The sequence below is a fragment of the Rhipicephalus microplus genome, chromosome 5, assembly GCF_043290135.1.
Source record: "Rhipicephalus microplus isolate Deutch F79 chromosome 5, USDA_Rmic, whole genome shotgun sequence".
Classification (NCBI taxonomy): domain Eukaryota; kingdom Metazoa; phylum Arthropoda; class Arachnida; order Ixodida; family Ixodidae; genus Rhipicephalus; species Rhipicephalus microplus.
The window spans coordinates 91,786,826-91,798,076 of record NC_134704.1 but is presented as its reverse complement, the minus strand read 5'-3'; the positions used below and the strand labels follow the sequence as shown (position 1 = coordinate 91,798,076).

Genomic DNA, 11,251 nt, shown 5'->3' with positions numbered 1-11,251 from the left:
ATGGAATATTTCCGAGTCTGTTGTTTGCGCAGAAAGCCACGTTTCAGTTAAAGCTACTGTTTTCGCATCGCATGTACTTATAATGAATGAGAGGGCACAACGTTTATTGAGAACGCTTCTGGCGTTAGCAAAGATTAGATACCGGATGCGATTGACGATATGATGATATGCCACTACCCCTCCTTTCAGCCTACAGTGGGGCATTTCGCCCAGTGGAATCTCCGCGACTTGATTGGTTGCCACACGAGTGTATTTCTTCAACGCGATCAAGTTCAAAGTTGGAGTAGAAACATTTATTATTCAAGAGCGATTTTTTATAGCGCAGCTTAGACTTCAGGTGCCCAGGATAGCTCTTTGCAAATTCGATTAGTTTTTGGCGAGAAGTGCGGGCACGTTGACAAAAATCTTCCATCACACATGTTCTTTTGTTTCAGCTGGTTACGAAGTGACACAACTTTTTCTCTGGTTTGTAGTTACAAAATTTGGCTATTATGGGACGGCATATGGCAGGTGCAAGCGTGCCAAGTCGATGTGCGTGATCAATTGACTCTGTGAAGAAAGATTCAAGCACTTCATTTATCTCTGCCGCTAGCTTAGCTTCAGTTTCGTTTCAGGATTTTTTAGCGTCAGCTATACCATGAAAGATTAGGTTGTCACGCCCAGATCTGCTCTCAATCACATCAAGGCGTGTTTGATAGTTATTACTTTGGTGCATTAGACCAGATATCTACGCGTGTGTTTCTGATTAATCTTTGTCAAGTTCATAAAAGTGCTTCGATTTTTCTTTGAGTTCGTCTAGTACTTTTTGTGCACCGCTTATTTTTCTTTCTATGCTGTTTTGCCCGTTTTTAATTGCTTTAACGTCAGCAGCTAGTTCGGTTTGTGCTTTCGAATTTTATATGGAACGGCTGTGTATATCTTTAGTAGCTTAAACATTGCTTTCATCTGCTTGGCGTGATTTTCTGGTAACGAATGAATACCGAGCAGGTCTTCAGAGCGTGTGTTAGGTCCCGGGTTATTTTTAACATCTCCAGATTGTAGAAGCAAGAAAAGCATAGAAAACAGACGCATACAATTTCACACAGCATTTTTGGGCACGGAAACAGTAGCAAAAACGGGTCGTGTGATTTTTTAGCGTATAGAGAAAACTTTGTACACACCTGCAAAATGAAAAACCGGTGGTTAGAAGCCATGCACAGCACACTGTTTGCGTGCTCACTGAAAGGCAAATTGATGCGCCGTGTGCTTAGGTAGACCACGGGAGGTGTTGGCGACGTTGATGCGGCTGGAAACTCGAAGAGTCCATCAGTCGCAGTGAAATTGTGGAAAATTTCATCGCCACATCTATCGTCCCATCCGTACAAAGGTGGCAACTTCATCACTATATCCCATGAACACACGTGTGCCGCAGATGACCACGCAATTAGGAGCGTCAGCAGATTCGGCATGATGAAAAACCGGTGGTTAGAAGCCATGTAAAGCGCACTACGTTTTGTTACACACACGCGCGCACACACACACACACATATACACACACACACACACACACACACACACACACACACACACATATATACGCGCACACACGCACAAACATGCACACACACACGCACGCGCACACACACATACACACACACGCACACACACGCACGCACGCACACACACACATACACACACGCACACACACGCACGCACGCGCACGCACACGCACACACGCACGCACGCGCACACACACATACACACACGCACACACACGCACGCACGCACACACGCGCACATACACACACATACACACACATACACACACACGCACGCGCGCAAGCACGACGTATCTATAGTAATTTAGTGACTGTGCAGTGTGGCCACTTCCGTCGGCTAGAACGGCGCTTTGCTGTAGTCAAGACACGTTTTTCACAATGTCTTACAGATGGCACACAGACACACACACACACGTAGAAGTAACTGTATATTATACAGTTATTCTAAACACACATGCAAGCGTGCGCTGTTGTTACATACAGTTTTTTTATCTAAAGTAAGAATCGCATGGCATCCAAGATACACGCTGCGCGCTTACCCTCTCGGAGGCCATGAAGAGTCTCACAATGCCTCACTGATGGCAGCCCATTATCTAGCGTTTGCTGTTTGCTTGATCAATGCCTCCGGAAAGGCATGATATTGCCACCTAGAGTTGTGAGCCGGCAAGCCCTAGCGAGCCGAAAAGGGAAAAGAGAACAAAGAAGAAGTGTGTGTTAACGCTTCGTTTGAAGATACACGCTCGTGTCTTTCTGCCCCCGCTGTTCCTGTCTTGTCTTCACGGCTCTTGGTGAGTGACAAACTGGTGGACGTTCTGGGTAATGTATGCACCATACCCCTCCACATAGGAAGAACTCAAGCGTCGTACCAGTAGTCACTCCTGTGCACCGCGCCAGCAGAAGAATCCGTGGGCAATCCCCTGAGTTTGGACTGCTCGTAAACAACATGGCAGCTCCGACCAGCCCTACTTACACCAACCGAAACGGTATGAACGGCACAACGCCGCTTCATTGCACCTTACTCACACCGCGAACACCAAATCCCTTTCATGGCACTGCACTTGAGGATGTCGAAGATTGGCTCGTTCATTACGAGTTCGTTGCCGTGCACAACCAGTGGGACGACGCAGACAAACTGCGGCACGTCTATTTCAGTCTTTTGGATGGCGCACGTGTATAGTATGAGAACCGGGCAAGTATTCTTACATCGTGGGAAGACTTCAAACGCCGAATTCTTGGGACATATGCCAGCCCTGACCGACGGGAGAGAGCTGAGCACGATCTGCAGTCCCGCATACAACTGCCAAATTAAGGGGTTGCGATGTATCTCGAGGACATGACGCGTCTTTTCCACTTAGCTGACCCCGGCATGCCAGAAGAAAAGAAGGTACGGTACCTCATGCGCGGGGTGAAAGAAGAGCTTTTCGGTGGGCCAGTGCGCAGTCCTCCTAAGACTGTGTCCGAATTTCTTAGAGAAGCCGTCACCATCGAAAGCACTCTTAGGCACCGGGCCCCGTCATACGAACGGCACGTCAACGCTTCTACTACGGACTACTTGGGAGCTTTCGGTGGCCAAATGGATTTCTTCCGAGAGCTCATACGGTCAGTCATCCGCGAAGAAATCCAGAAGCTGTCAGTGCCCTCGCAGCCCACTATATCCTCGTTGTCCAGTGTAGTCCGAGATGAAGTCCAGCATGCCTTAAGGGAACCTCCTTTCGTGCGGAATTATCAACCACCCAGTGACTTCCCCCGCATGTCGTATGCTCAACCTTTGCGGCAACCTGTTACACCCGCAATCCCGCATCCCACCGTTGCCCCAGCTATGCTGCAGACGGTCCAAGCGGCGCCATATTACAGCGCACCTCGCCTGATTCCGCGGAAGTCAGACGTCTGGCGTGCGCCAGAGAGACGTCCTCTCTGCTTCCGCTGTTGCGAAGCTGGGCATCTGTACCGACACTGTTCTTACCGGCAACTTAGACTACGCAAATTTTCTACGAACTCACCGACACCCAGGTTCGGTCAGCAGCCCCCTGAAATTGAAGAGTATGTGGTTCAGCGGCGCGGAACTTCGTCGTCCTTGCACCAGTCACGCTTTCCGTCACCGCGGTGATTTTCTTTTCATCACCGTACTTATTCGAGCGTGGCGCAGGGTCGGTCACCCAGTCCACGCCGGGAAAACTAACCACAGTGACCTTCGGGTGCTAGGCCGCTCATACTGGACAAGCTCAAGGCCTCCTACCGACGCTTCCGCAAACTGACGATACCCCGACGACGACGACACCAGATGGTTCCGCAAAGATTTCATTAGACATTCCAGTGCTGCTCGACGGTCGCAAAGTCAGTGCTTTAGTTGACACGGATGCGGATGTTTCAATAATAAGTGAAGACAGGCTGCTCTCCGGATGAAAGTCACGATGCCTTGGAACCTCAGGCCGATTCCTACTGCTGGCGGGCACATCGTCATGCCACTCGGCGTTTGCACAGCACGAATACAGATTCGTGGTTCTACCTTTGTTGTCAGCTGGAGCGTTCTCCATCAGTGTTCTCGAGACCTGATCATTGGCATGGACTTCCTGAGGGAGCATGGTGCTATCATCGACATTCGACAACGCCTCGTCACGTTTTCAACAAAAAGCACCACCCCAGAGTATAATCCCAGCCACGATCGAGTATGTCTGTGTGTAATTGACAATGATGTGATGATACCACCACGCTCAAGTATTATGGTTCAAGTGGCGTGTAACGAATCAGCACACGGTGGAATGGTGGCAGAAAGCAATCGATCCCTACTCTTTTCCCAGGGTGTCTGCGTAGCACGAAGCCTAGTAGACCTCCAGGCTGGCCACTGCGAGGTTCTTGTTACAAACTTCAGCTACGAGCGCTGACACCTTTTCACTGGTACTGTCATCGCCTATGCCTACCCCGTAACCAATGTGACTGAGTGTTTTGCTTCCGAGGCGACCGATAATTTCGAAGCACCTCTCCAGTGTGTCGGCGTAAATCCAACGCTTTCTGGTGAAAAGAAACAAAGGCTTAACGACCTGTTGATAGAATTCCACGCCTGTTTTGCACGTTCATCGAGAATCCGTCAGACAGAGATTGTGCATGTCGTCCGCATAAAACCTTATTTTACGCGCTAATATTCGCCTTATTGTGCCAGGGCAGCAAACATTTTCTTTTTTTTTTGTTGTTGTCCATAGGGTCTCGAACGAACTTTGAACTGTATTAATGTTTTTTTTTTCTTATGACCAACCAAAGACATTTTTCTTTTTTTTTTTGCACCAGCATATGCCCTGTGCACTAGAAGTATCATTTATCCCTTTCTTTTTATTCCCTTATGGGCCCTGCCGTCCCCTTGTGTATGAGCATTGAGTCGATGCTCTAATGGGAGGGGGAATAATGCCACCTAAAGTTGTGAGCCGGCAAGCCCTAGCGAGCCGAAAACGGAAAAGAGAACAAAGAAGTGTGTGTTAGCGCTTCGTTTAAAGATACACGCTCGTGTCTTTCTGCCCCCGCTGTTCCTGTCTTGTCTTCACGGCTCTTGGTGCGTCACAATATGTTTTCTGCTAGATGGACATATATAGTTCCCCGTTTTAGAACTGTTTGAAACTTCCTGTTTGTTTTTAGCAGCGACGGCTGCACTAACCCGGCCTTTATGACGTAGTTTGATGGCCTCCCAAATGCACCTACAAATCGCCGAATGGGCTCATTTTCATCGTGACACCTGTCAAACAAAACGCGCTAAGGAGACTGCTTCCACTACATGGCATTTATGTAGTGTGTTTTCTCGAAGCAGCTGCAAGTAACATTGTGGCCTTGTGGTAGGACACCTGCTTGCCACACGAACGGCCCGGCCCGGTTTCGATCTTCAATAGGACCGAAAATTTTATTCCTTATTTTATTTGCTCCTCTCTCAATTTTTGCTCACGGATGATTTTTGCTCACAACCAACGGTGCCGACGCCGACGGCAGAATTTCTGCAACACGAGCTCTCTAACGCTGTCGCGCTAAATAAAATGGCAGATCGCACGTACAGTCGAAACCCGAAATATGTGAAGCAAAAATAAGAAAGGCTGATATGTCGCTTTAAAGTTAGCAAAACGTTACGATGCGGACGTAAATTATGCCCTACATGACTTCCATGTCATTATTATCAAGTTTGGACTTGTCATTTACTTTCGTCGTCTATTCACGTCAAGTGATACCAAATTTAGTACATGTGTAGCTAGCGAAACGACCGTGAGCGCGCTATGAGCGTGGTATGTTGTCATGTTCTTACATGACACACGTGTCAGGATTATGATGCTTGCACCAGTCACATATTTTGTCATTCATTGACGTCACGTAACACCAAAGTCCGTATATGTGGAGCTAGCGAAACTGCTGCGAGCGCACTATGAGCGTAGCATGTAGTCGTATTTTACATGACACGCATATTATGATTATCATGTTTAGACGTGTTATTTACCTTCATCGTTCATTCACCTCACGCAATATCAAATTTGATATATGGAAAGCTAGCGAAACAGCCGCGAGCGCGCTATGAGCGTAGCATGTCGTGTTTTACATGACACGCATGCCATAATTATCTTGTTTGCACCAGTCATATACCTTCGCCATCCATTGACGTCAAGTAACACTAAATTTGGTATATGTGACACTAGCGAAACGACCGCGAACGCACCATGAGCGTAGCGTGCATAGTTACCACTTACATGACAGTCATGTCATGGTTTCCACGTTAGGGTCTGTCGCTTGTGTTCGCGCCTAAGTCGTGTCATTCTATACCAGGTTTTCGATAGCCGCGCCGTGGTGGTCTAGTGGCTAAGGTACTCGGCTGCTGACCTGCAGGTTGCGGGATCGAATGCCAGCAGCGGCGGCCGCATTTTCGATGGAGGCGAAAATGCTGAGGCTCGTGTGCTCAGATTTGCGTGCACGTTAAAGCGCTAGGTGGTAAAAATGTCCGGAGCCCTCCACTACGGCGTCTTTCGTAATCATATGGTGGTTTTGGGACATTAACTCCACGTATCAATCATTAGATAAAAACCAGGTTTTCAATATGTCATCCAAACGAAACCACTGCAAAAGAAGCAAGACCATAAATTTTAAGTTGTGACATTCATGACACGCATGTCACGACTTTTATGGTTTGACTAGTCATCTATTCTCGCCATACACTCATGTTATGCCATGCCAAGTTTCGTATCGATACCAATTTTGAAACGGCCAGGAGAGGTAAAAGTCGTAGGTGGCTAAATAGAGATAGATAGATAGATAGATAGATAGATAGATAGATAGATAGATAGATAGATAGATAGATAGATAGATAGATAGATAGATAGATAGATAGATAGATAGATAGATAGATAGATAGATAGATAGATAGATAGATAGATAGATAGATAGATAGATAGATAGATAGATAGATAGATAGATAGATAGACGGACAGACAGATAGATAGATAGATAGATAGATAGATAGATAGATAGATAGATAGATAGATAGATAGATAGATAGATAGATAGATAGATAGATAGATAGATAGATAGATAGATAGATAGATAGATAGATAGATAGATAGATAGATAGATAGATAGATAGATAGATAGGCCTTCTTATTTTTACGCTAAAGTGGGCTTGAAAAGTTTTGTTTGTACGAAAGCACTAAAATGGGGAAGCAGTAATTACGCATTTGTTGTAGCAGCCGCACTTACTTCAACCTTTATGCTCATGAGGTCGTTCAATGCGGCGGCGGACATCATTTTCAAAGGAAAAGCTTTGCAGTATGTCAAGCTTGTGTTTTGCGTGCAAACAAATCAATGCTTTTGAATTGTAGTTGACACTTCGTATAGGACAAGCAGAACAGATAGAAAAGAAGATGTATAGGACAGAGCGCACACTTACAACCAATTTTATTGCACATGTAGCGGGATATATATACACAGGGAAGAGGACAAAGAGATGACACAAAGAAAAAAGCAACACATGATGGCGCATGCACCAGACCGTCGTATTTCAATCTTAAAATTAAAATCCTCTGTCTTATTGGTCCTCTTTCTGAAACGTTTCCTGCACAATGGGCAAGTATATTTCTTAAACAAATTGTGAACCATGGTGTTTTTTCTAGATGCAACCTGTCCTCTGTCAGTATGACACAATCATTTTAAGGCCTGACGCGGGGGTGAGCGTGAAGGTTCGTTGCAGCGGCCCCTCCTTATTATGTTATTATGTGATTGAATGGGGTTGTCCTTGCACCCGCCCCCATTTGGATACCATGGGGGAGGGGGGTAGGCACCTCCATGCACATACTTATGGTCGTAGGCATAAGACAACCGGCGTGTGTGGCTTAGTCGTGGGCGTAAGCCTGAGTGAGTGAGTGAGTGAGTGAGTGAGTGAGTGAGTGAGTGAGTGAGTGAGTGAGTGAGTGAGTGTTGATGTATGTTGCATCTAACCATGATAGCAAGAGAATTAGGCTTCTATTAGTGGTAAACCCGAATTATCTTCTACCTGGTCAGAAATTTCAAAGCGGCACGCATTTTAGCACGTTTAGCAGAAGCTTAGTTTCGTAAATTAGCATGGTGACTATCAGTACGCATGGAAAGAAATTAGAATTTCCTGTTAGAATAAAAAAAGTCACAGCACATCTGCGTAGTGAATCATTATGAGTGGGGTGAAGCTTCGGAGGCTTTTATTGGTAAACCGTGAATTGTCTGTCTGTCTGTCTGTCTGTCTGTCTGTCTGTCTGTCTGTCTGTCTGTCTGTCTGTCTGTCTGTCCATTCGTCCATCCGTCCGTCCGCATATACCTTTGTCCATATGTTCGTCTATCCTTCCACGCATATGTATGTATGTATGTATGTATGTATGTATGTATGTATGTATGTATGTATGTATGTATGTATGTATGTATGTATGTATGTATGTGTGTATGTGCGTGTGTGCATGTATGTATGTCCGTTCGTCCGTCCATCTGTCCATCCGTCCATCTAGTGAACACTTCAAGTACCGCCATCTCACATTTTTTTTCTAATAATATATTTATTATAAACAGGTACCGTCATCTAGTGGACATTTCGAGAACTAATTGAGAGATGGCTACCTACTACATTTATCGAAGACGCATGTCCCGCGGCTTAAGGAAGGTCGCCTCTAAAAAAGACAAAAATGGCGTGGGACTTGGCTTCTTTCTGTGCTCGCATCGATAGATCAGCGGGCACGGAGCTCTGACACAATGTACTTCTTGGGGAACGCAACGCTGCGCAACATGGCAGACGCGATCCTGCGTGAAAGAAAAGAAGAAAAACTCAGTAACAAAACGAATTGTGTATCGTGATACAAACTTGTGCATTCAGACGTGCATTCATCAACAAGGGTTGTCCTGAACTGCGACACTAATTAAATACTGCAATGTTATCACGCTGTGTTCGGAAACTATGCGGGAAACACGAAACAAGTATATAATTCAAGTAAGTTCTTATCCTATTGTCCAAACTAAAAGCATTCGTGGAATATTTTCGTTGAAAATTAACGCTAGAATGCGTAGAGGCAGCTTAGTGTTACATATTTACTTATTCATTTAGACAGACATGGGCACTTACACGGCAGTTAGGGCCGCCACCACCAGGGCGCGGAAATCTGCCGCCTCCTTCAGATCGGGGGCCCGGCCCAACAGGAAAGTCTTGTTCACCCGGTCTACTCGGGACAGGAAACTGCGGAATCGTACTTGGCCTACCAGGAGGAGAAGGTTTCGGTGGTCTTCTAGGCTGTGGAGGTACTGGTCCAAAGGGACGACGCTGGGCTTCCGTCAGAGTCACTGAAGAGGTGTGTCGATAGTCACTGCACTCGTTATTCTTAGAAGATACCAATATATGATGTCAAATCTGCAAAACAATTGTCCATTTAGGGTCACTAAAATTGCCATCTGCCTAAGTGTTGTGATAGTTGGCACCACGGTATGCCTATTCGATTACCTTCCGGGTGAAATCTGTGCACAAACGAACACCTCAGTAATACAATTTGCCGTGGGAGACAAGTTGTTATACAATATAAGCTGGACAAGCAGGACAAGAAAATATGTAGAGACGATGAAGATACAGGCCATGAAACCGCAGCTAAGAAGCTTTTTTTTTTTCTGTTTTCAACCGTGCTCCTTTCGAGGATGTATAATGTACGCGTCGACGCCAATTAGTCTGTAAAGTTGCCTTTCGTGTATTTTACAACGGCACTATCGGTTCCAGTCTAATTTACAGCTGCTATTTAGAGAGCTGCGATTTCTTTGTCATCTGTGTACTTTAAAACACACAGGAACATATATAGTTGCTGCCAGTCGGAGCTGCCGACACAAGAAAGCGCAGCACTGAGAAAATTTCTTACAAAGCTTACTGACTAAGGTCACTTTATGTTTAGTGAACGCCATCTTTTAGTTATTGGCAAGTACGTGTTCATTTGCGTTCCGTAGTTTCTCGTGTGAAAATAGTCACTGTTGAAGCTTGAATTTTTGTAGCGTCTGGTCTTATGGGGACCTCTAGCTAAAACGCGACCTGCATCGCAGGGTATTTTTCACTGGGCGTTCATCAAATGGCATGTTAGAAACACGAATAGTAATCTAGAGCAATGACGGTCTGTTTAGTAATACAGAGCGATGCCGATTGGTTGGCGAACGTTACATTACTGCTGTTTCTTCGTCATTCACATCTGGTTACAAATAACGGGGGACACGTAACGCGCCTTCAGCTGCGAGACATACCTGCCGAAAGAAGAAACCCGGCCAGTGTGAACGTAATTATCCTCATAGTTGCGTTCTCCATGTTCGCTGGCCAGTGGCGATCGACGACCGAACGGCAAACGTGTGTTGGTTGATTCCACGGCCAAGACGCTTTTATCACGGCCACCGGAAGTTATACGAAGGCTCGCACCGCTGCGGGGTGTCCTCTCGAATGTACGATAACTGGCATCTTTAGATCAGTTCGTCGCATAATGAACCTCGTACGGATCTACGATATCGTGAGCACCGTGTGCTGCCTAAACGAATATTTTCGGAGACACGATGCATGCACGAACGAATGGAGCGACATTGAACCATTCATTTACGATGCAACCAGCGTATATCGTGGTGCGTGTGGGCTAAAAACGTACGCAGCCTTGGCCTGCATGCAATCGGCCACTGGAGCTGTTGATGTGCAAATGCTAAACAGGAGGACACGAAATGCTTTACTGATTAGTCTGCTCGACTGATATTACTCAATAGTAATATCTAGTTCAATGTCAGGGCAAGGGTAAGTCAGCGACCTTAAGTCTTAGAGTTGTGGTATATGTTTGTATTATCGCAGCGAAGTCGGATCAACGGTGTATACCCGGTCAGAATTGAACAGTGCACAGAACTGCAGGGAGGCTCTTTTGGAGGTATGCTTTTTCCTATGTCAGGGCCTCTTGGCGCTTTCCAACTTCTGTGAGAGGTGGGAGTGGCAGTCTGTCCGGGCAATAACTAGGGCCTGAAGGCCGTGATGTATGCTAGGGGTAGGCATAGGAGATAGCACTGAAATCGACATAGAGTAGAGCATGATGGGCTAGGTCTTGAATGTTATAGCCACGAAGGTCACACTATGTGGCAGGGGCAGTCCTTGAAAAAAAAAGGAAGTTGGAAGCTTTGTGTGAAATTAAGAGAATATTACGACCTAATACATTGGAAATGTCAACACCATCATTTTCATCATCATC

At 46.0% G+C, this 11,251-nt stretch overlaps 1 protein-coding gene across 1 annotated transcript; it reads right to left on the bottom strand.

Annotated features, from left to right (window-relative positions):
* Positions 1–7,899: 7,899 nt before the first annotated feature.
* LOC142817317 (uncharacterized) lies at positions 7,900–10,385 on the bottom strand. Its single transcript, XM_075894357.1, has 3 exons — positions 10,281–10,385; positions 9,133–9,347; positions 7,900–8,813 (listed from the first exon to the last, which is right to left on the bottom strand). The coding sequence occupies exons 1-3, from the start codon at positions 10,339–10,341 to the stop codon at positions 8,643–8,645; spliced, it is 447 nt and encodes a 148-aa protein (XP_075750472.1). The 5' UTR covers positions 10,342–10,385; the 3' UTR covers positions 7,900–8,642.
* Between the last annotated feature and the right edge of the window lie 866 nt (positions 10,386–11,251).

Coding starts and splice junctions, on each gene's coding strand:
- LOC142817317 (XM_075894357.1), bottom strand. CDS start 10,341: ATGGAGAACGCAACTATGAGGATAATTACGTTCACACTGGCCGGGTTT. Junction 9,348..10,280: donor CGGGTTTCTTCTTTCGGCAG/GTATGTCTCGCA, acceptor ACACCTCTTCAG/TGACTCTGACGGAAGCCCAG. Junction 8,814..9,132: donor GTGGCGGCCCTAACTGCCGT/GTAAGTGCCCAT, acceptor TCTTTCACGCAG/GATCGCGTCTGCCATGTTGC.